The sequence below is a fragment of the Plectropomus leopardus genome, chromosome 13, assembly GCF_026936395.1.
Source record: "Plectropomus leopardus strain MGB_pleo_1.0 chromosome 13, ASM2693639v1, whole genome shotgun sequence".
NCBI classification, from domain to species: domain Eukaryota; kingdom Metazoa; phylum Chordata; class Actinopteri; order Perciformes; family Serranidae; genus Plectropomus; species Plectropomus leopardus.
Window position 1 is genome coordinate 31,558,211 of NC_142188.1, and position 26,190 is coordinate 31,584,400.

General features: G+C 38.7%; 1 protein-coding gene across 1 annotated transcript in view; it reads left to right on the forward strand.

Annotated features, from left to right (window-relative positions):
* Positions 1–26,190, forward strand: part of slc24a3 (solute carrier family 24 member 3) — a 111,968-nt gene that overhangs the window by 60,710 nt on the left and 25,068 nt on the right. The window contains exon 3 of the mRNA XM_042502174.2: positions 22,814–22,890. Within this exon, the coding sequence (XP_042358108.2) occupies positions 22,814–22,890 (77 nt within the window). The remainder of the gene's footprint in view (positions 1–22,813; positions 22,891–26,190) is intronic.

Below are 26,190 nucleotides of genomic sequence, written 5' to 3' on the forward strand. Positions count from 1 at the left end.
GAGCTTTAAATTCTCCATTTCTAAGCAATAGAGAAATCATAACGTTATCTGAGAGCCTTATAGTGCAGAGTCTCTTCCTCTTCTGTGCCGCTACATCGTGCACACAGCTGCATGTATCAAAGAGTGGTGTGAAAGTCAAGAGCACTCACTCTGTAGCAAAAAAAGATAGGGACCAAAATGTTCCCAGGAGCACACTGCACAGCATACTGACTAGCACTGACTCAGACTGGTGACTCTGATTGGGACTTTCAGGTAGTAGCCCTGCTTTTCATAATTATGTATCCCCTCTCAAAATTCAGATGTTATTGTGGTTTACATTTTTATTTATTGTTTAGTGGAGTAAAATGACTGATGATTTTAATATAGTTTAATATATATATATATATATTTTTTAGGTGGCTTAGAACTACTCATTGAGGGCAGAGTTTACTTAGCGCTGTTTGATTATATGTACATGACGCCACCCCGAAGTTATTGTAATTAAACAGCTGTGATTGTGATTCGGTCTATTCCTAGACTGTATAGTATACAGTATTATATAGGTTTTTAGCAACTAGCTGAAAGGGGGCATATCTCCACCTGCTGTGGTGGAGTCGGACATACTTCTGTCAATAAATGGATTTTCCCCTGAAACGTGTATACTAGGACAAAGACAGGAGTACAGTCTCATCGAACCGTAGCTCCACTTTGAAACATGGATTGACATCACGTTTCTTGCGCTGCTTTCAGATTAAAGCTGCAACTAACGATTATTTTGATAATCGATTAATTGGTCGAATTTTTTTTCAATTAATTGATAAATCGGATTAAAAAATGAATAAAAATAGAAAAAATAAAATAAGCATTTTTTTCTGCCATCACTTTGTTCAAAAACAAATTATTGTTGAAAACAGTGTATAAACAGATAAACAGGTGGTTGCTTGAACATCCTTGAGCTGTCAAAATAATATTTAATTATAAATAAAAAACAAGTGCAAAATCAAACATGAAACAATTAAAAACTAAATGTTGACAGCTTTTACAACATACGTTTACCTTACTTGAAAATCGAACATATGCCGTTTTTTGTCGACTTACCCTGCCATTAAGTTCTCCTCCTCCGCACATTCGCTTTTGTTTTAAATGCTGCATCATAAGTGTCATGTTTCTGTGCCATGCCATGTCACTTTTGCATATATTGCAGCTAACACACTTCCTTGTTTTGCATAACTCGAAGTGCTGCCAAACTTTTAAAGTTTTTGTACGAAACGTTTTCTCTGCTTCCGCCATGCCTCTTCAAAACACCGGCTTCTCCACCTCCGTCTTTCTGGAGAACTTTCTATAAAATGATAATTATAATATTTAAGGCTTTATTTTTCCACACACACATCCATATATCTATGCCTGCTTCACTGGATAACTATCTTGTAATTCCTGAGTAACTCATCCTCACTGTAACCTTCACAGTCTGTAGATAAAAGGCTTGTTTTCCCTGATTTTCACTGAAAAATATGCAGGCCTGATGTTTGTGTTCCCTGCAGCAAGAGAGCTGTTTACTGAAGTGCTCAAAATATACATCAGTGAACAGAAAAATGGTGGAGGCAAAAAAGCTGATAATGCTACAGATCAGCCAGTGTGCAGTGATACCACACACACACACACACACACACACACACACACACACACACGCAGACCCATGCTGCGTCTACATGGTGATGCCATGATTTGCAGCAGAGATTGGATGTAAAGCAGGATCATGTTAGTCCGGAGAATAAAAGGAGCATTAAAGTAACATGGCAGTGTGTGTGTGTGTGTGTGCGCACGCGTGCATGTGTGCGTGTGTGTGATGTGATTAATATCAGGCCCATCTGTTTATATAAACACCAATGTCATATATATGATAGCAGCAGTGTGGCGTGTGTGTTTATCTCTTGCATAGTACATGTGCATGAACAGTATGTGTTGTGGTTTTGGTGTTTGTGCATGTGTAGGACATGGCTGGGACTTTATGGAGCTCTACGAGTGATAATGGTGTAAAGACAATAGTGTATTCCATGTCAAGAGGGCACATGCTAAAGAGAGGGCACATGTAATCTCCCTGTTGGTCAGAGGGAGGATTGTGCTGTTGATTTCATGGCATTAACTCTTGAGCAGAGCATCAAGAGAGAGGCGGACTGTAGGAATGTACAGAAGATGCCAGAAGGTTTTGAGAAGTGACTGATAACGGCTCAATATTCAAATTCGATGGAGCAAGTGTTTGGAGTCAATGGTATTTTATTATGCCTCAGCAACAGCTGTGGTGGAAGGCATCATATTTTCGGGTCGTCTGTCCTTCCCTCCTTCCATATCTACATCCGATGTTGCGTATGGGTCCATCTCAGGTCCACTAGGACTCAACGATGAATTAAATTAGATTTTGGTGGTCAAAAGTCAAGGTTACAGTGACCTTGTATCCATCTCATTTTCATGAATGTAATATCTCACCAACACCTTAAGGGAATTTCTTCAAATTTGACACAAACATCCACTTGAACTTAATAATGAACTAATTACAATTCGGTGCACTGGTCATAGGTCAAGGTCACTGGGATCTTATGTGTTTCACTTCTTGTAAATGCAATATCTCAAGAAGACCTTAAGGGAAATTCCTCAAATTTGACACAAATTTCCACTTGGACCAAAGAACGAACTAATTAAAATGTGGTGATCAAAGGTCAAGGTCAGTTTGCCCCTACATCTGTCCCAATTTTCATGAATGCAATATCTCAAGAGGCCTTGAGGGAGTTTCCTCAAATTTCGCACAAACTTCCACTTGAATTCAAGAATGAACTGATATCATAATGTTCTGTAAAAACACTTTTCTGGTCATTACATCATATCTCAGGAACAGAAGGGGAGACAACTGATCAGACACTGGATTGGTAGAAGAAGCAATTAAAGAGTACCCACCAGTTACAAATACATGTTTCCTGAATTTAGCATATAGCCCCATGGATTTACTTAATTTTCTGCAGGCCTTTTCTTTTCTTTTCCTCTTTTTATTCTGTCTCTGTACAGTACTAGCGTTTAGTCGCATTGGTAACGTCAGGATAGTAGCAATCGTAAATTTTAAGTATATACATTATTTGTATTTACAGTTTGTCATTTGCATTGTCTCATCTCCCTGCCTCTCTCCTGCATCATGCATCTGCACATCTACACATTGTGTACAGGGTGTCTCTCTCTTTCACTCACACACACACACACACACACACACAAAAATGTTTACACACACAGGTGTGTCCTGTCCCCAAGTGCTGTGAGCAGCAGCGGAGGGAAGCCGGCTCAGCTAATCTCCATGGCAGCAGTGCAGTAACACTGGGAACTAAGGTCCGTACATAACACCTTACTTTTCATTTAAAACGTGTTAATCGCAGGCAATCCTGCCTAACATTCCTGTCTTTTAGAAGCTGTACTGAGCTGTGTTTTAAAGCAACCGGTATCTTATGAAACTACAAGACCAACCATGAAGGGGCAAAATAACGCCCCAAAATTAGGATAAATTTTGGCATGGAAAAATGTTTCTTTTTTTCCTCTCACTTCAACCTGTCTTTTAACCCAACTCATCCTTCAACCCACTTTATGCTAGTCCCATGCAGTTTTGGACAAAAATCGTGCAGTTTTTTGTATGCTGTATAAATGTGTTATTTTCACCAATTGTATTAGAATATTTCTGCACACTAAACACTCTTGAAATTGCTACCACCTCTGATTAATTGCACAACTGTAAACATTCAATAATAAATGCAAATAACATGCATCAGTAACATCTGCAATGACCAAATGATTTTTTTTATTCAGTCTGTCTGCTGTAGCCCAAAAAAATACACTCATACTGGTTGGGTTACTCCATGTACTGAGCCTCACTGTTTTGCTGTGCTCAGCTTCCAAAGACATCTCTGGAACTGTTATATCCTTTTATTAACCAAAACATGGCTTTATGATGGACAGCTCCATTTAAACAGGAGGGTAAGGAGAGTCGGAGTAAGGAGAATCAGTTTAAGAAAACGCAAAAAAGGACGAAATCACAGAGCACCAGTTAAAGGAGCTGATGGGTTCATTGGAGTTATGCCATATGTAGTTTGATGTGACAAATAGATGATTGACTGACTGACAGACGGATTGATTGATTGAAATGATTTTTTCCCGATTTTTTTCCCTGTGACATTATTTTGAGTATTTGATTATTGCAATTAGGGATAAAGTTTACTGGACATTTTTCCTAATTGTGTGTTTTATTTTTTATTTCCCCCTTAAAAAAAGAAAATATTTTATTAATTCCTTGCAATTTGTGTGACATTTTGTTGAGCTGGCTTTTGCACAATGATTTTGCTTGACATCAAACCAATTTGCTCAAGCTTCAGAGGGTTAAACAGCTAGTAAAAGGCATCTGAATGCTGACTGATTTCCTCTGACATTCAGTAATTAGACATAAATGGTTGCAAAGAGAGAGAGTGGGGGAGAGAGGAGCCCAGTCTATCATAGAGAGTCCTCTGGCAGACGAGGCCTATACCAGCCTTACTAGGGGCTGGTTTAAGTCAAGCCTGAGCCAGCCCTAATTGTGATCTTTATTAAAGAGGAAAGTCTTAAGTCTACTCTCAAATGTGGACATGGTGTCTGCCTCCAGGACCAAAACTCGACAATGGTTCCACAGAAGTGGAGCCTGATAGCTATAAAAAATGCATTTGATGTATAATACTCCAGAGGGGACACTAAAGAAATATTATATTGATTGTACTATGCAGTATAATAAGAGCCCCACGTCAGTGTCAGCACAAGAAAACTGATGTCGATTCAGGTCTCAAAATGTTAAATATATGAGCTCAAAATGACCGAGTGAATCACTCACTGTGTATGGATATGAACACAGCTTGTTTCTTTCTTTCTCAAAGCTTGCAGTGGATTTTTGCAGATGAATACTGACTGCAACACATTAATTCAGCAGCAGAAAGAAAAAACATGAAAAGGATCATCTTTATTCTCTTTCTCTCCTCCCCGTCTTTGTTTTCTCTGACTGCCTCGCAACCTTTTTCCTTTACAAGCACCTCCATAAATGTGTTTGTAATTAAGCAGCAGGCTCACAGTCATGTGCTGTCGGAGCACTGGTGCGGGGTACTGTAGAGGAGAACAACTCAGTCCAGCTCCAGACTGTCTCACATTACTTCCAATTGTTTTCTATGATTGGTCCTCAAGGTCATAGTTCTGTACATGGGTAACATTTTTTATTGTGTGATCTTTATGGTCGAGACATTAATGCTCATTTACATGGCCTGCCATAGAAAGGATGGTTTAAAGAGGAAATCAGAATCAGCTTTAATGGCCAAGTATGTGAGTGTATGTATTTATTAGTGTTTACTTTTATATGATATGTAAACAGCTAAGTCCTTTTGACAGAAGGGGTCATGCTGTGTGAATTCAACTACTTTGGGCCCGTAAGGATAAGGCATAAAGCTGTGAAAGCAACAGTGATATAATTCAATGCATTGTTATTTATAACATATGACATCCCTCTGTGGATGAGGTAAAACTCCTCTCCCAAATAAACCCTTTAACAGGGAAAATTGGTAGAAACCTTAGGAAGAGCAACTGAGGAGGGATCCTTCTCCCAGGACAGACAGATGTGCAATACATGTTGTGTGTACAGAATGGATAAACATAATGAAATAAAACATAAAAACAAAGTTACAGTAAACCATATGATAAATGATATGAAAGGGTGAGGGAGAGAAAGAGAGATGCACAGCAACCGTAACAATAATCATGGAAAAATGAATAATGCTGTTAATAATAGTAGTAGTAGTAGTAATAGTAGTAGTAATACATTACTATATATACTATATTACATGTATAATATAAGACAGCCCATTCTCATTCTTGTCAAATATGTCCACTCTGTCAGTGCTTTCGGTGTACGAGCGTGACGCCAAAAGCAACCTTCTGTGTTCAACCAAAACACGACTGGACGGCATCAGATTTGAACGCATTCTGACAAAACCAGTGACATTATTATACGCTGGTTGACAGATGGACAGCACCAGGCGCATCCATATGCAACATGCGGCGTCACTTGAGAACGCATGGGCATGAAATGCTGAAGGACAGCGTCATGTAATAACACTGCAGGTAACACTGTAATATAGTGTAAGTGTGCTTATAGGAAGGGCCGATGGGTCCCACGAACAACTGACTTTGGTTGCCATGCGCCATTGTGTAAACAGAAGGACCATGCAGTTTTATCTCACCATGTGCATTTCGCGACATCACGGTAATGGCAACCCGCAGTGTAAACAGTTGACGCAAAGGGATACCTAAAACATCATAAGTAGACACATAAGGTCACTGACAGAGCGGCACCATGGGACGAGAACGTGTTGGATTGTATATCTATGTTGCAATGTTAATCATATATGTATAATATCAGTAGAAGCATGACTGATAATAATATCAATAGTAGTTGGCATCAGGCAGGAACACTTACTTACTTAAGCCAAGTGGCAAATAAGGCTTTGATGATCCGATGCCATTTATCTCGGTCTTTTGCTATGTTCTGAGCCACGTCCTATGTAAGTTTCATTTCGCTCAGCTCACCTTCAGCTGTTCTGCACTAGGTGTTCTTTGGCCGTGGAGGCTCTTCTTTTCCCGGTGGTGTCCATCTTAATGAAGGGGGCCTAAAGGCTCCAGAGAAGAAGCAGAGTTTGTAACATACAATAATTGGACATGAATGTTTGCAAAAAGAGAAAGAGGAAGAGAGGAGCTCAGTGTTTCATAGGAAGCCCCCTAGCAGACAAAGCCTATACCAGCCTAACTAGTGGCTGGTTCAAAGCAAGACTGAGCCAGCCGTAACTATAAGCGTTATTAAAGACGAAAGTCTAAAGTCTGCATTTAGATGTGGGGACGAAGTCTGCCTCCTGGACCAAAACTGGAACATGGTTCCACAGAAGAGGAGCCCAATAGCTGTAACAAAATGTATTTGATGCATAATACTCCAGAGGGGATACTTAAGAAAAATTATATTGATTTTACAATGCTGTATAATATGACTCCCAGGTCAGCCTGGGTCATAATCTGATTTCTTGCTGCCCACGTTTGCTGCCTCACTGATTAAATGCCAGTATTACCATGTAACCTTTAGCTGGGAGGTAGCTCACACACACACACACCCAAGTTTTCAATGCGTAGTTTTCTCCATCTGCAGCAACAAACCCCTCTTGCTGTCATTCATCTCCCTCAGATGGATCCATACATACATAGATTTACTTCCTGCATCCCTCCATCCCTCTTTCTACATTATCTTTTTCTCTCTCTCTCTCTCTATCTCACATTTACACAATTGCATGTTGAGCCACAGGTGACCCTGTCTCCCTGTGCGGCATGATTTAAACCTCATTCTTTTTTTTTCTTTTTACTCCTGCTGTTGCTTCACTCTGCAGTATGAGTCAGAAATAGACACGTTTCCATGAATATGACGTCTCCCTGGGGGTCGGGTGGAACAAGCTCCTTGGAGACGTGAACACTGGAGCTTTTCTGACGCAGAGCGTACAGAGAGAAGGAGAAAACCTATCGGTCAGAGCTTATTAAAAGCCTGTCACAGTGGTGAAGTTGTCATTGTGGAGAGGAGTGTGGTTGATGGGGAATGTGTCCTGTCAGGGTTGTGAAACCCAGTCATGTTGTGATGTGATATCTGCTGGGTTTTACTGATTAAAGATGCAATGTTGAAAAATAGACCAAGGGCCAGATGGAGTGATCAGTGTGTCATGTTTCACTCATTTATCATCATTTCCCTTTGTGAAATGAATAAAGCTTTATCCAAAGACAATCCCATTTTATGCTGCATTCCTGTGATGTCGTAGTTTCCGAGTTGGGAAGACATTCTTCCAATTATATTGTGTTAATGTGCTTTGAGGCGGTAGAGTGGGAACAATATGGAAGCTACTGACGATGGGTTGCATCTTAATGCTGAGAGCATTTGAACAAGATGTTGATAGCTGTTCAAGGTCATCCATATTTTTATATATTATTTTGCTTATATATATTTTATATGTTATATATTACATTTTTGTATATTTTTATATTTACCCTACCCATGCAAATAGGAGACTTGTAATAAAGTGGGATTCCTCATTGAGCACGCCTGGTCTGAGCAGATTTGGATGGTTCAAAACGTTTGGTGCTTCTGGAGTTGACTTCTCTTATATTTACTCTTACCAAAAAAATTCCAAGAGACATTTAAGAGAATGTTGCTGCATGAGGCCCATTATCTCACATGCAGGAGACAGTATCTCATAAATGGGAGATCATATCTCATACATAGGAGATAATATGTCTTACGTAGGAGATAATTTCTCATAAATAGAAGATCATATCTCAAACACAGGAGATACTTTCTCATACATAGATGAGCATACATGCTGAAAGACAGCAGCCACCCCAGCCACAGTCTGTTCACTCTGCTGCCATCTGGAAAAAGACACCCAAGTTTCCGCTGCCGAAGCACCAGACTACGGAGCAGCTTCTTTCCCCAGGCTGTGAGACTCTTCAGCTCCTCCTTCGAAGTCAAAAGATGTAGCAGGACTTAGGGACTGATTTCACTTTCATTTTCTTTCTTAAACTATGTTTAAGAAAAAGATGACAGATAAATGTCCCCTTTACCTTCTTTTAGCTTCTACATAGAAGATAATATCTCATATATAGGAGATGTTATCTCTTACATAGGAGATAGTAGCTCATAAATAGGCGATTATATCTCCCACGCAGGAGATAAAAGCTCATAAATAGGAGATTATATCTCCTATGAAGGAGATGAATCTTCGTATTGGCCAACATTGCCGGCAATAAAGATGTTTTTTCATCTTGCTTCTCAGGACTTCTATAGATTAGTGCAGCTTAAGTTTTCATAACTTTCTAAAATCCCAAAATGAAATTTGGCTTTTGTCATTTTGATGTACTCTTTGCAAGCTGTTGTATGCACTAAGCTGGAGATTGGCTATTGGTGAAAACACACTATTTAGTGATAGCAAATGGACTGTAATTTCCTAGTTGCTGAACTTTATTGAAGCACCACAGTAAAGAGAAGAAATTTCTCTGAGCTAACAAGCAGGGCAGTACTGAGATCAACTGCCCGGCTACTGGGGCTCAAGGGAGGACTAGCATTAACCCAGTGCCTCCCTCTCTGAGCCACCTCTGGTGCTAATCATGGCCCGAGGCTGCAGGCTCTTAAAGGCACGGTTTATTGGGAAACAAAGCGGAGGACAGCTCAACCTGGACAGTCGATCTGAACTACTTCTTTTGTTATTTTGTTTTTCCTTTGTCATTTCAATAGATTCCTTTTCTTGCATGTTTTGCATGTTGCTGCAGACATTCACAGCCACTATAAAGACATGTTTATTTGTATTTATTCAACACTTAATGTTAGCAGGCGATTTACAGGAAATTGTAGTAAAGAGAGTCAACCCCTCTTTGTGCTTCCCCCTTGTTTTCTCTAATTTACCCTTTTTTTTTCCTGCTGACGAATGTCCGATGTGTTAGGTAATACCACCCACTTACTTGTAAGCACTTGTGGCAGAAAATAAATGCAACCACATGCTGCTGTTTGGATGTGTGAGCGTGTGTCTGTGTATGTGTAGTTGCATGGTTTCTTATACGCTAAACTGTTAGCAGGCGTAAGGCCACAGGGTCGAGCATTTTAAACTTACATCATATTTCTGCCTCGAAGCCGCTGCTGTGTCCATGCACATTGCGTGCTGACTTAAGCTGCTCAGTTCAGAAAATAAATACACGAGGCAGAGACAGTTTGCATTAAACACTGAACCTTAATGACACTGTCAGGATGGCACTTTGTCAGAGTTTTAGTGCTGTGCTTACCTCCAAATGCAAATGTTCAATCTTTAGGAAAAGGACAGCTGCTGCAACACACTAGCATACTGTGTGTGTGTGTGTCTGAGAGAGAGAGAGAGAGAGAGGGATGGAGGGAGGTTCGCAAATATGTTAAGTATACTATGTGGGTAGGGAGTGCAGAAGGATAACATGTGTGAGACTCTTGATTTTAAAAATAGTTCTGCAATTTTAGCTTTCATGGACCAAACTGTTGCTCCCAACATGTTCTCATCCCAAGTCGTCGCATGTCACCACCCAGCAGTGGACTTATGCGTCTTCAAATTATGGTCTAGGTGTCCTTCTGTATCTATAGTTGACATTCCAGTGCCACCGTGATGTCAACAAAAGCACAAGGTGGGATGACACACACACACACTGGCACGGATGGTAAGGTTCAGGAAAAAGAGGCAAATGGTGAGGTGTAATATGGAACATCGAATTTCGAAGTGAAGCAAATATGGGACTTGTTCATAAAAGTCTAAGGTCTGCTGGATCCATCCATCGCCCATCCCACGCGCTGTATAGGGATCTCTGTGTTCCTTATACCAGCCACATTACAGCCTGACACTGTCCAGCAGTGTATCATGCTGGCATGACAGGTTGTGTCCGGCTGCACTCTTAACTGACACTGACTGTCTGTGTCTTATGAGGATGCGGCAGACGCTGTCCGGCCATCCACTGGCATGTAATATCAGCGTGAACAGTTCTCTCTAGCCATTTTCTCAGCTGACGCAGTCCAGTCCGGGTCGCATGCGGCCTCAATCTTAACTGATGCTGACTGTGTGCTATCAGGATGCAGCAGGCTGTCTTCTTGCATATAATAACACCATCAACAGTTCTCTCCAGGCGTGTATTCAGCTGATGCCATCCTGTGGCGTATCATGCAGACACAGAAGCGGCTTATGGCATTGAGGTCTTACACCAAAAAACATTACAAAAGCAGCAGTATTCAACGACTTTGGAATGAGAATGTTTAGCAATTGTTGTCAGATTGTCCAAAGACCAGTGTAATAAGTGGCATGGCCTTTGCTAATGCTGTAATGTTGATAATTCTCTAAATGGAGAAGTCACAGACTTTTTCATTTTGTTGAAATCGACTGAATGTTCAGCAATGACACTGGAAATCTTCTAGATAACATTTAGTTCTTCTTTCTTTACTCCACCACAACAAACTCTTACTGACAGTCCTCTCTTCAACTCTCACATACGTTTTCACCATTTTCTTCCTGCAACAAGTCACTTTTCGCAAGATTTTCAGAATGAGACCTCTTGAAAAAACGTGGTTAAATACGCAATAACGAAAAAACCATACACTACAGAATATATCTAAAATAAATAGGAAAAAGAACTTGACATAACCAAAGAAGAATGGCTTAACTACTGTGAAATTCTATGGAGATGCACAAGTGCACACACGGAGGGAATTTGCGTGGAAATGTTTGATAAGATTTTTCACTACTCCAAAGATGAAAATTCACTACACAGGGGAAGACCCCATATGCTGGAGAGGATGTGGAGGTCGAGATGCAAATCATTGGCATGTGTTCTGGAAATGCCCAGGGTTGCAGAATTTTTGGTCAGGGGTCCATAAAACAATGGAGGAGATATTTCATATAAAGATACCCAACCAATTTGAAACCTTTATCTTAGGCAAATCAGATTTTATTACCGAAAACACCAATAGATATCTTTTGATAATTATGGTAACTGCAGCTAAGAAAAATATCACCAGACACTGGCTGCACCCCGAACCTCCTACAGTGAGTGAATGGGTGGACATGGTTGACGACATGTATCGAATGGAAAAAATTACACACTCACTTAACCTACAGATGGACAGATTTAATAAAATATGGTCAGAGTGGATCTCCTTTGTTGAAAAAAGACAACCTAACTGAAGGGACACAACAGACTAATCCTTATTAAACAACAGTCTCTGAATACACAAAAAGAATACAGGCCTACTACTGCTAGTTCAAACTCCCATATGTGTTGATACTCTCTAATTAACTTGTGTTTTTCTAATATACATCCCAGTTCTTATGTTTCTTCTGTTCTATTGAAGTCTATTATTACCCACCCCTTCCCCCTTCTGGAAGGGAGAGAGAGGAAGAGAGGGAAAAAAAACAAAAAAAAAACCTATTACTAATTTTCCACTGCTGGTATTGTGCCATGTCATAACTAAATATTCTATTTTTTAGGGGGTAAACTTAAAAAGAGGAAAAAGGGGGAAAGAAATAGTGAGGCTGTGGTTTATGTGGAGCATTAAAATCCACTTTTGAAAGCGATAAATTGATCTGTGAGGTTCTGACAATACTCTGTACTCCACTGTTTGACTTTATTCTTTTGACAAACATTTACTTCCTTTAACAAGTGTACTGGATGTTTCAAATGTGTACTGTACCTTGTATGGAATAAAAATTGTAAATAAAAATAAATAAATAAATAAATACGCAATAACAAACAGACCGGATCAAGCGAAAGGTAAAGAGAAGTGTTTTATTTTTTTGTAGGGTCCACTCTGTAATGTCAGATATTCAAAATAACAATCTTAGCTTGTGAGTAGCAAAACAAGATAAGATAAGATCAGATAAACTTTATTGTCCCCGGAGGGAAATTGTCATGGACATAAGTGCAGTGCTGCTCACAGTCAATACATTCATCCACCATGGAAAAAGAAAAAAAAAAAAAGAAACCACACAGACAGATAATGGTCCACAATGACCCAAAACAAAAGAAAGTTACAGATAGAAAATTGTATTGCATCTGCCCTGTAATATTGCACTGGCTTCACAGAGTAACAGTTTGTAAAATATAGAGCACATTTCCCTGCTGCAAGATGCCTGAAGAGGGCACAATAAAACTGTGACATACCAGTGACACAACAAACTACCAATACTACAATAAAATACCAATGTGACAGTAAAAAAACAATGTCACATTAAAATGAAATACAAGAGTAAGACAACCCTCCTAACAAGAGCATTATGTTAGTACAGATTGTTTGTTGAGTAGAGTGATGGAAGTAGGGAGGAAGGAGAGCTTGTAGCAATTACTTTTATATCTACTAGCTCTGAACCGTCTTCCAGAGGGCAATAATTCATATTCTGCATAAAGAACATGAGAAGAGTCCTTCAAGATTTTTTGTCCACATTGACGACAACTTTAGCACTCTGCACTTTTGCCCTAGTGGTTACATTGCAACATGTTTTGTGACTGCCAACTTCAGCAATAACTTGAAATACTGGGCCACAAAAATGTTGGAAGATAGGGTCGGCCGTTTCACACTGGTTAAAGACTAGAAGCTCAAAAACAGACCCAAAAACAATCAAGGAAGAAAATGAACAGAATTTGATTTTATTGAAAGGAAATTAACATATATACGTATATATCTTTGGCCTGAAAGTTAAATGAAAAAAGAAAAACAATTTGTCTAATTCTGTTGATTTTAACTTGCTCAGTTAAACCCTTTATTACTAATAAATATTTTTAGTTTTATCCATTTTCTATGCATTCATTATTGAATCCTATTGAGCTCCAACAGTTTGTATTTGTGGTAATATTAAAAAGAGAGGGGAATGACGTTTTTTTTTTGTTTTTTTTTAAATCATGATGTTTTATAACAGCAGTGAGGCTAGCTGTATGCATAGGTTTGTCAAAAAATAATCCATAGTGAAAACAAATTTTAACAGTGATAAGGCCTATGTGACTTCTTAAACTAGACAGTGACGAGAAGTTTTCAGGGGGAACAACCCAACACAAAAAACACTGAAACACTGCCTGTAAAATAATGATAAAACCCATAAATCCTTAGTTTTACATTTGAAAATGTGTAAAATCCACTAATAAATCCCCAAAATCAAAATGCTTTTCGGAGCTGTGGTTTTCACGTGACAATAGGGACTGTTGTTGTTTGACAGCGCTTTCCCTCCACACACTGCATGGATGTATATGTGTGTGTTTGTTTATCTCTCCATCACTGCAGACACTAACCATGCTTTGTCACAGTCGGACGGAAAGCCATCTGTCATCTGCATAAAGCCGCGTCTTTTCTGCTGCTCTTAAAACACAGCGGCCTCCTCGGATCCCTTTAATGATGTATAGGATTTGGAGGATTCTCTCTCTCTCTCTCTCTCTTTCTCTTTCTGTGTGTCTCTAGAGCTCTTATGTAATGCTCGTTACGTAAGTGTTGGGGGTGGCAGTGGCCTGGGTTGTGGGGGGGGAGGGGGGTCAACTGTTGTTCCTCTGCCCCTGGAGTAACGAGCCGTCCGTCTCCACTCGGGTCAATCCACATTGATCTCATACAGCTCGGGGATTTGACAACTGACCGTGTGTGTGTGTGTGGTGTGTGTGTGTGTGTGTGTGTGTGTGTGTGTGTGTGTGTGTGTGTGTGTGTGTGTGTGTGTGTGTGTGTGACTGAAGCTTTGCCTTACATTTGTATCATTCTCAGAAAACAGCCAAAATTGCAGCACTGATTCTTGACACATTACAGTATTTCCCTCAATAAACATTTAATAATCCAGCAAGCTAAAACTCTTTCATCACCTTTTGAGTGAGTGCTGCATGTGCAGATTGGAAAAGATGCATGAGACATTAAAGGACTGATTCAACCACATTATGAAAAATATCAAATCTTTGTCATGCAATATAGTTTCGATTTCAGGAAAAAAGTCCCAGTTGATTATTATGTTTTAAACCAAACTATGTGTATGGCAAGGTAGCACTTTACCCACTGAAACCCGAGCAAATTTGTTTGTTTTTATGCAAAAAAAAAAATGGAGAAAAAGACATGATCAACCTGGCTAGACATATGTATACATACACACATATATATATATATATATATATATATATATATATATATATATATATATATATATATATATATATATATATATATATATATATATATATATATATATATATATATACATATATATATATATATATATATATCCAAACATATACGTGTATATAATATATATATATATATATATATATATATATATATACATATATATACACACACACACACATATATATATATATATATATATATATATATATGTGTGTGTGTGTGTGTGTGTGTGTGTACTTTTACTAATTTATTGCTAGCGTTTGGGCCAAGTCTTGCCAAGTTGCTCATTGCCTCACTGCCTTGTTTTTGAGAGAAATCAAACCAATTTCCCCAGATTTCAAAGAGTTAAGGTAAGAAGGAAACTGTATGTTTTATAATTTGGTTGAAGCGACCTGGAATGAAATCTCCAGGGCTGAAAATTGAATTGTCAAGCTGGTGAAAACAGAAAACATGTGATTCCAGCTCACCTGAACTGGTCAACACAGCTGGTATTTGCATATAAATGTGCAACTACACAGACCAAAACTCAACCATCTCCAAAGCATGAAAAACTTGCTAAGAAACCCACGTTAAATGTGTCAAATGTCCATGTTTCTATCAGGAGACAATGAATCATAGAGTAACCCCAACTATGAGGACTCGTGCAATAGTCAGAGGTCAATGAAAGGTAAAAACTTTTGAGGGAATAAAGTGAACAGAGACGTACACACACCACAGCAACACACACACGTGTCAGCCGTAAGTAGAACAAGGAGAGGATTGGGTTAGATAGTGTGATTAACCTCGCTCTCCCATTCACACATTCAATTAGATGGCCTTAAGCTTTCACACATCCCTGCAGCACTGAGGTATTTAACGGCCTGAGAGCTCGGTTAAGGAAAGTCATTTGAGGGAGGATTGAACGTCCACAACTGCTCATGTCTGATTAAAAAAAAAAAGTGACAAAAACATGATTTTTAATAAAATGCTAATGTTGCTCTGTGTCTGTTGGGTGTGTATAGGAAATTGCTAAACACAATAGCAATAGCAGCTTTACAGAATGTTGCACAATGTTGAGATTTTTTTTGCCAAAAAACACTGTGTTGAGTGGAATTTGAGTGTGAAAAGTGTGCTTGTGCTGTATGTCAGCTCAGCCTAAAATTTGTTAAAAATAAAACTTGTCCCTAAATTCTGCTATATCTTTTGGCAACAAATGCCTAATGACTGTGAGATACCCCTTTAACATTGTCAAATCATCCTGACATTGTCATTTGATTCATTATTAGAATAACATCAATTATAGCCAATTTAGGTGTTTTTGAGGCACTTTTAGCCTTTATTACAGACACTGGAGGGATGGCAGGCCTCTGACAGACTCAAATTGGGCACTTTTTAAGTTAGATTTCTAGTTGCACTGATTAAACCGTTTATATCCCTTGTGTTCTTTCCTCTCTGCACTACACAAACGCACCAAGGCGTTTAGGGTTAGGGCTAAACACACACTTAACAGTTCATTTAACAGTTTATTTTGGAGTTGCCCAGCAGCAGAATGGAAACCACTTATAAAAACTAAAGCTGTAAATGCCAGTGGCTGAAGGTGTGAGGGGGCATCCTGTTCCTTTTTTTCCATTTAAAAATAGAAATGATACACTTTGTTTTTGGGTTATAAAAATGCATTAAACAGTTTAGACTAAGCGTGAAAGGTTGTCTGTCTATATATGTCAGTCCTGCGATAGTCTGGCGACCTGTCCAGGGGTGTACCTCGCCTTCTGCCTGAGTGCTCCCCCCACCCCCCACCGCCCACCCCCCTTGGCCCTTGTGAGGACAAGCAGTTACGGAAAATGAATGAATGAGTTTAGACTACAAAAAAGAACAGAAAATGTAATATTTCAGTTAAATATGCGAGAAAACTTGCAACTTCTCAAAGAAAGGTTATAAAGATAACTCTCAAGATGTTTGTCGAAGGAGTGCTTTTAAATTGATTTTTACCCTTCTGAGTAAATCCAAATATTGTCCTGGGTCTCTCCAAATGTTCAGCTGAAGCCACTAAGGGCTGGACTGCTCTAATGCATGCTAGACACCGTCTGTCTCATCCCTTTTTACTTTCATCCTATACTGTATAAAGCCGTTCCGAGAGGCTGCACTTAAACCAACAAAATTCCAGATAACTCAGATTATACATTTTCAGAAACAGCTTTAATGCAGCAGCTACTGCAAATCATATCAATTTTTTTCTCTTTCACTAAATCCAGAGATTACGCAATGCTTTTGTTTCACTTACTGTTTGACATGCATTTTTCACAGGATATTTAACAAGATTAGCGCGCTATGAGAGGGTGATGTCAGTGCCGTGCTGATGGCGGGCTGGTCCGACCACCAGCTTCCATATGACTTTGTTTAATCCTAAATCGTGATGGATGCTCATATGTGGCCGATTGTGCTTAATGTGACGAAGAAGCGTTTTGACATTTACATTTTAAGCAGAGGCTTTCATCCCGAGTGGCAGTGGTCAACAGCAACATAAATCCCCTATGACATAAACACAAGATGTAAACCAAACCACAAAAATGTTTGTATCACGTTTGTAACACGTGTTCAGGTAGACTTAAGGTACCAACACTTACTTATATGATTGTTCTATTTAAAATAATGTACTAAACATGGCATAAATCTGTCTGTCCGTAACTAACTGTTATATTGTATGCTGTCTGAAACAGGTCTCTCTTGACAATGAGACCCCGGTGTCTCACTGAGATTACCTTTCAGCTGCCCACAATCCATTTCGTTGAAAATCCCATTTTAAAAAAGTATTTAAATTAAATTTACAATGAAATAGTATGTGGGCAAAAGACATGCATGGCATTTGTTGCAGAAATGAATTTGAACAATAATTCTTCAAACTAGGAAAAATTTATATCATAACATGAATGGAGATGGTGTTTCATAATTGGGCAAATGAGATTTGGAGTAAAACAGAGCTACGTACCTACAGTGAAATTAAATATGATTATTCCACTAAAGATGATGTCCTGTATAATTTGTCGAAGAAAAAACGTAGACGTTGTGGTTTCTTGTGTGTTTGAAATTGATCCCTTGAGCCGCGAACAGTTATGTTTTATAGTGTACATGTGTAGTCAGTTAACTGAGAGGGTGAAACCTTTTGTTTATGCTGCGTTTGGCTGAACTTTCAATGCCCTTTGTATCGTGCACTAAGTGCTTCATTCTGCACAGCCTCCTCACTCTCAAAACAGCCTAATTAAGGCTAAAAGTTTGTCTCCTACATAGAAGACAACATCCTGCATGCAGGAGATAATATTAATTGTGCAGGAGATATTATCGCATACGGAGGAGATCATATCTTTAACACAGGAGATAATATCTCATATGTAGGAGATAAGCTTTGGCCAACCTTGGCTGCAAAAAAATAAAAAAATCACCTTGCCTGTCAGGACTTCCGTAGATTTTGTTCTTTGTAACTAAGTAACACTTACAGTGTTTGCATGTGTGCGTGAATAGCTGATATTTTGTAGTATATTCCCTGTTCTTCTCTCAAGCATCAGTGCCAGGTTGAGGAAAAGAAAGGACAGCTTTGTCTCACACACACACTCGCAGAGACACACACCTCTGGCAGAGTGAGCCTGTGTTCATGCTTGCATCAGCCAGGTTCAGTGAGCCTCTAATCTGTGAATTGAAAATACAAAGACTCCTCATAGACGCTCCAGAAGAAGCAGTCACGCCAACAGACCAACACTATTGTTGTGGTTATTTTGGGGGCTGTGGAATTGGCTGGAGCGGTGTCTCATCAATACGTATGGAGGCCCGGGTGTGCTGGTGTTTATGTGTGGTGTGAGTGTGTAGTTGGGTTTGTATAATTGTTTCTGGGTGTATGAATATGCATACAATAAGTGCCAGATGTGAGGCGATACAGAGACTGAACTTAATTGTTGTGTGCTTTGCACGTTGTCAGCGTGCTGCGGCTGTCTGTTTTTGCCCATGTTTTGTGTGTGTGTGTATGTTGCACTACTCTTGGTACAGGCCGTCCTGGCTGTGAAGGTTCTGTGGGAAACACATTCCACTGCTGGAAATGGCCCTGCAAAGAATCTGAAGTTTTTCTTTTCTTTCTAATTTTTTTTTTGTTTGTTTGACTAACCTTATGTTTCACATCAGAGTTCAGCTGATGTTTGACTGATGTAAAGATTTACTGCGTTTCCATTGAGTGATATTATGTGACTTCTCTCACGATGTTATGCAACTTTCCTCTGGCGATAACATTTCAGCAACCATGGCGATGGATGTCAAAAACATTGGTGGGTTTATTTCTATTGCAGCCACTCAATAAAGCCAATATAATATCGCCGTAATGTCTTTGTCTCATATAAGACTTAAGAAGATCTCTGTCTCTTCCTCCGTCCACACATACCGAGTCATGTTTTGTAGAATGTCATGTGACTGTGTTGTACTTGTGTTGTGTTGTACTGTATCCAAAAATTCGCACATCATATGAGCTATAAAAGCAAATTTCTAATCGCCTGAAATACCACCTCATGCAAGCGTAAACATTTTTTTTTTTTCAATAAACAGGAGTTTGCCTGAAATTGGCGCGTTTCCATTAGGCATATTTTGTAATTGCAATTTCAATTTGTGCAATCTGAGGGTTAATGGAAATCCACCTACTGAAGACATGACGGAGGTTGTTGCGTTTTGCTGGTGTAACACTGGGCCCATAGAATAAGACATAATGGTCTGTTTTATCAGTTTCATTTATCCCTTTGCTTCCTGGTTAAATTTAAGCTCTTTTGTCATATGGTTTTCATTGGCAGCTCCACATCATATGAGGTTCTGTGTCATTGTTTCCTCTCTCTCTCTCTCTCTCTCTCTCTCTCTCTCTCTCTCTCTCTCTCTCTCTCCGTGCTGTCAGTTTCTATGAGCAGACAGCCCGTGTTGTGTTTGGGCCGCACAGGGCAGGCTGAAGCTGAAGCCGCCTGACTCACAGGCTCTTGGCTGCTGAGGGAGAGAATGTCACTGCACATTGGGTTGCCTTCATGTTACACAAACACACGCACAAACACAAACAGCAAATAAACATACAGCAGGACGCGCATCCTCACAGCACACAGACAGTGCACACACAGAGCAAAGCAAGCAAATCCCAAATACTCTCACACACGCACACACACTCACACACTCACACACTCACACACTCACACACTCACACACTCACACACTGGGCTATTTTTAGCCCAGCCACTCGTATGCAGACTCATATGCAGCAGGAAATGCACATGATGGCTGTGAAAGAATATGTGGCATATTTTGGCATGTTGTGATTGGCCGGGCAATGATTGATTCATGGTGTCACCTCTGCTGAGTCGAGGATGGAGGGAGAGCGCAGCGTCACAGTGATATCTCACTCAGTGCTGCTTCACATTGAGCGTGTCGTGATCTCTGGATTCAGACTCTTGGGGGCTTCCTCTCATGGTTCATTTTGTCCCGAGCGACTTCAATTATTTGCACCTGCATTCCTTAATATGCAGTTTTAGCTCCCCTTCCATCAAAGCTGTGCTGATATTCAGTAGCAGTGAAAACATCAGGATCTGTTCTGGTTACTGAGATATAATTCTCCAACTCTGTTTTTATGTGGCGGTTTCAACAGAATGGACCTAATTTCAAAATCACGTAAATTATCAGATTTGTTCTTAAAGGGGAACTTTAGTATTTTTTATAGTGGACCCTATTTTCCCATGTTTTGTGTCTGCGTGGGAATAACTGTTTTTATTTATATTGGTCCAGTATTGAGAGAGAACGCTGCAGCCGACAGCAGGCTGCATTGTAACCTCTTAGGGACAGGTTTGCCCCATTAATTTTTATGTCCATTTAAAGGGATGGCTTTTGCCACTGACTAGCTAAGGTTGTTATCATGAGTATCTTATAACTTAGGTCTATGACAGGGGTCAGTGACTCCCAAGGGATCCTCAGAGTTACTGAAGGGTAGCCTCCAAATTATTGTTTGATAATTTAGATTTTTTTTTCAGATTTAGTTTTTTTCTCTTCTTTTCAGAAATTATTTTGATTTTTTTTCCCTTCTTTTCAAAAATTTAAATGTCAAAATACACATCATCAGGAATCTTGCATAGCTTGCCTTTTGCAACAACTTTATGAAAGTAGATTTTACTACATCATCTAAAAGCAAATACGCAATTGGCTGTATGTTGGCTGTTTGGCCTATGTCCCATTCACTAACATAGAGGGGCGGGCTTTATGAGCTTTACTGCAGTCAGACACCAGGGGGCGATCCAGATTGAACAGTTACACTCACAGGGAACTGTCATTTTGTCCATCTTTATACAGTCTATGGATCAAGGCCTGGTAGTGGCAAAAGCATGCACTTACGTGCATGAACAATTACAGTAAGCTATTGCCCAGAGTGGTTACACTGCAGCCTGTCTCTCCGCTGCCAGCTTCAGTGTTCTCTCTTAATACTAGGCCAGTTTCAAAAATCGTTGTTTCAAAGAGTCAACTATATACAAAAACACTGGAAAATAGGGTCCAGGTTAAAAAACACCAGATTTTCCCAGTGGCACATGTAAGAGAGCTTTAAAAGAACTCTCAAATACCAGCTTTCTCCTAGAGTTTTCTAATTGGTACGGCCAGAATTCACAAGTGACCCAGACCTTTTGTTCAGGTCAACTTAAGTGAAAATAGTTTAGTTGAATATGTTATAAATATGTGTAGTTAAATAAAAGTTAAATATGTGAAAAAGAAACAATATATATATATGAGGTTTAAGGTTTTGTTTTTTGTTTTTTTATGTCTAAATTTTACAGGTTGGAGGATTTCAGCACGATTTTTGCTGCCACTGATTCTTTTAAATCAAAGTATGCTCAGCATATATTTATATGACATCCAACGAATTGACATCCCACAAATTACATTTTATTTAAAAAGAAATTTATTAAATTATTAGTAGTTTATTTAATTTTTATTTCATTACAGATTTGATGTCCTTATTATACATTTCTGTTATTAACGTGAATTTACAGATGTAAGGTTTAAAAACAAAAATAACATGGTGAGGGCATACCTTAAAAATGACTAAATAAAGTTCAGAGTTTACATGGTTCTGATTTTATTGTATATTCTTGTCAGCACATTGGTCATGTGATCATAGCCTTACAAAAAACATGGGATATGTATAATTTTTTGTGCATTACTTTTCATAGGAAAGCATACGAACACTTTGTGAGAATAGCCTGTTTAAACATGGTCTCTGAGTGATGACCTTTTTTTTTTTACTCTTAGGTATCAAACAGAGCAGAACATTTAGCTCTCTGTAGTCATTCATGATGCTAATATTTACATTGCGGGGAAATTAACATCCTTATTAATAGGGGATATTAGTATAAGCCAAGTTTGTGCCATCAAGCAAGTTTTGTGTATCCAACTTGAAACATTTTGTACGAGCGAAATTAGGATTACAAAAGGAAAATGGTTGGCGTGATTTTACCATCCCAGACTCTGTTCTGTGGCTTTAAAAATATTGGGATTTATACATCTAATCCAACCGTCCATTACTTATTGTGGCACTACTTTCCTTGCGTGAACATCAATACGAGTTATACCTACTAGTAAACAAAATCGGGGACAACAATAATAAAAGATACTTTAAAAATGGAAAATAAACAAAAGTCGTCTGTACAGTAAGTTCTTGTTTTTGTGATGTTGTTTTTCTCTCTCCGATGGGATGTTTATTCATTACTTGCATTTAGACTTAAAAAAATTGCTAAGAAGCAAAGAAGCAAGTTTTTCTTAAAGATTAAACAGATTGTGATAGAAAAAAATCATCGCGTTTATCTTTGGATTAATTTTTATTCACTGCAGTGCTACTACTTCTCACAACTATTTATTGAATATTATTCAGATTTTATTTCTGTGTTTAGTGCTCTATGTAATGCTTTGTTTGGTTGATGAGACATTCCACATGAGTCCCTCAGGATATCTTTCTCTCTCACCTGCATTTGATATGTAATTTTTTTATATTTTTTTCCTCCATTCAGTGTTTCAGCTCGTGTATTTTTTTCTCTGCAGCAATCCATGAGTTCCCCAGGGATTACTTCACCAACCAGGAGCGTATTGATGGCGCAGTGGGCCTGCACGTCCTCTGTGTGAGTGTTACCTGCAGCAACACACACTTAGAAAAGAGTGCCAGTGCTTAAGAGTCACTGCATTTCACTGTATTTATGTTTAAATCAATGATACCATTGGACACTGGAAAAGTCCTCTGTGCAGGAAAAAAAGCTCTCAAATAAAAGACAAAAAGTGTTTAAAAAAAGGCCATCTGATATTTCGTACGAGGGCTTCATTGGTTCTAAAATGAGACTTTTCTTTTCTTTTATGCAGCGGCAAATCAGTATGCAATTTGTAATTTAACCCTTTAAAACCTCATCAAATGGGCTTAATTTCTTTCAAAAACATGGCAGGAAAGGAAATAAGTAACGATACGAAGAAATGACCCAAAAATTTGCAAAACAAAACAAAAAATTATGAAAGAAAATTAGCTAAAAAAATAGTTTATAAAAATAGAAATGGCCAGAAAAAGGACTTAAAAAAGTATATTATTTTGTAACGTGATTTGAAATATGTGATTCTAAAAATTATAAATAATATTTTCCTTGGCTTTATTGTTTTTCTCTCGACATTTTTCCCCTAGCTTTTTAAAAACATTTTTCTAAATTGACTAATTTCTTGCAATTTGTGGAAAAGTTCTTGCCAAGCCACTCATTGTTTTTTTTTTTATTAATGTTTATGAACATTGTCATGTATGGAAAAGATTTCAAGTTTTAGGATTTTTTTTGCAAAGAAATCTTAAAAAACCTGTCATATGCTTAAGTATAATCACCAAAAAGGTATTAAAATAAAGGTTATAATCCATAAACATAACCATTTCAACTGAATTTAGTCCAGTAGTAACTGACAGATAAATGTTCTTCTGCACTGTTATCAGCAACAACTGAGATTTGGAAGAAAAACAGAAAGAGAAACCACAAACCTCTGTTAAACTGAACAATAATAAGTTGAACTGAATAAATTGAATTTGACTTCCTAAATCGCTACTACTAGATCTATTGTTAAATCTTCACATTTTGATCACATTCTGACTGACTTGCTGAAACCAGGACGAGCAGAAACTACAGGAAACCACAAAAGAGAGATTTGTCTACACAGGCCTGATGGTTAGCATATCTCTCGCAAGCTTGGTTTGACTTTTCCTTAAAAACAAAAATTACACTTTTACACAACCATCTGTAAGATTTGTATTAGCACAATGTTGTAATATAACAACAACGCCAGCTGCTTAGATGTGACACCCAGGCTGCAGACTGCTGTTCAAGACCCAAACACAGCAAAACCTTTGTATTTTTTTTACGAGTTATCGCTGTGTTTCCAGCGGCTTTTAAGGCAAATAATTTTGTTGTTTTGTAACGACCCACTGCTGTTTTTCCAAAAGTGATAGTGCCACAAAAAGTGGTTGTTTTTTACTGAGGCATCACTGCTTTTCCAGCTGGGATTGTGCCCAAACATGAGTGTAAGAGCTAAGTCTACTACCTGCAGCTACTCAGCTATTTAACCCACTGCGCCCTGGCTGAAGCACCGGTTGCTGTTGGGTGACACGTGCTTTCCATTGTTGTGTTGCGTCCAGAAACTGATCTGCAGGCTCCAGTGTTAGTACAATAATCATATTTATTCATACCATCGTACACAGAGGTGAATAATTTTTTTTTCCATTAAAATACCAAACATATAACTTTCAGCATGAACAAACAAATTTATCAGGGTTGGGTCACGGAACGCATCAGAATCCACAATGTATGCAACCTATTAGACCGCATGGGTGCTTGCTGCAACTAAACAAACCTTAACAACACTGTCTTCACAAACAGAATATAGATTTGTTAATCAGAGTATTCTGTTTACAGCAGGATGAGATGCACAGAAACAGCTGTTAACAGTTTGTAGCTTTCTCTCATAACTTTGTCTTGTCCCTTCAGCCGCGTTTCTACAATGGGAGAAAATTAGGAATTAAGGTAGAATTTTCATTTAGAACCACGAAGAACAAGCACGCTAAATGACGTCCATCTAACTGTACCTCCATCCTGTTTCAGCACCACGGACAGCACCGCACCAGAACTCCACCTTTAAAACAGCCACAGGCGAGCGTCATCATTTAACCCTCTAGCAGCAAAAATGACCACTTGCCTGTGCATAACAGTAATCAATCAGTAACCAAAAATATATAGACACCCAAAAAAAAAAAACATGACACCACATAACAGCAGATATTGCATTAATTATATTATCACCAGCCTCCAAATCAATAATCAGCACAGACGCAGCAGAGAGTAACAATAAAAATGTCTTCCACCCATCAGGCTTATTTGTCCAAAACAGCCCATAAAACATCCACAGAGCCCTCGGCCTGACTTCACCTGCTTGTTTCTTCACTCAACGTGTCTCGGACAGCTCTGTGTCTTCATGCTGTCCATGACCTCATCAGGGTCTCCACACTGTTGATCTGCCGAAATGACTTTGGTCTGTTTTAGGAAGTTCAACAAACTTGATTGTCTTTTGCCATTTTGGTTTCCTCCTTGCCGCTGAGGACAGGCTATCTTAATTCAAACTGCAGTTTCAAATGACAACATCAGCTCATGTGAGGACCACAAAATTCCCAAACTCTGCGAGCTGCATGACCTGAAGTGCTGCCCTCTCTCTTTCTCTCTCTCTGTGCGTCTTTTCCTCTCCTGTAAAATTCTGTTTAAAATGCACCTGAAACAGGCAAACTTCAAATGGAAATAAAGAATAAGAAGACAGGTAACATTAAATATTAGACAACAATGCATTTACATATTTTCATAGTGACACAGGAGGTGTCGGATCCAATTAAATAGGTCCCAACGTGGGAGGTCCTGGATCCTGTTCTGGCAGGTTCGGCACAAATAAAGCCCTGATAATAGATGAATATGTTAAAAATAATAAAATGATATACCATTTAGTAAAACTAAAATGTATTAATAAATAGTCAATAAATAAATAGGTAAAGTTAAAATCCAGACTAAAAAGGTAGGTCACATTTTGCTCTCACAATATTGTATTTACTTATATACTTATTTTAAGCCCAAACATGATCTTTCCCTAACATTAACCAAGAGGTTTTTGCGCCTAAACAAAGGCACGTCAGCATTGTTCAAACATAATTTCAACATATCTGCTACATAATGACGTGCAAATGTGAAGAATTTGTGGCTTGCTGAAACTTGCGATGCTATGGTTTTTTCTGGCGATGGAATCAGTATAATGTATAAATACAAACGCTGATACTGTTAATAACAAAATCATGCCATTCTCACCACTATAGTTTAGTTTTGTTTATTTGTTTCACATAATACAAAGCATGATGGGGATAAAAC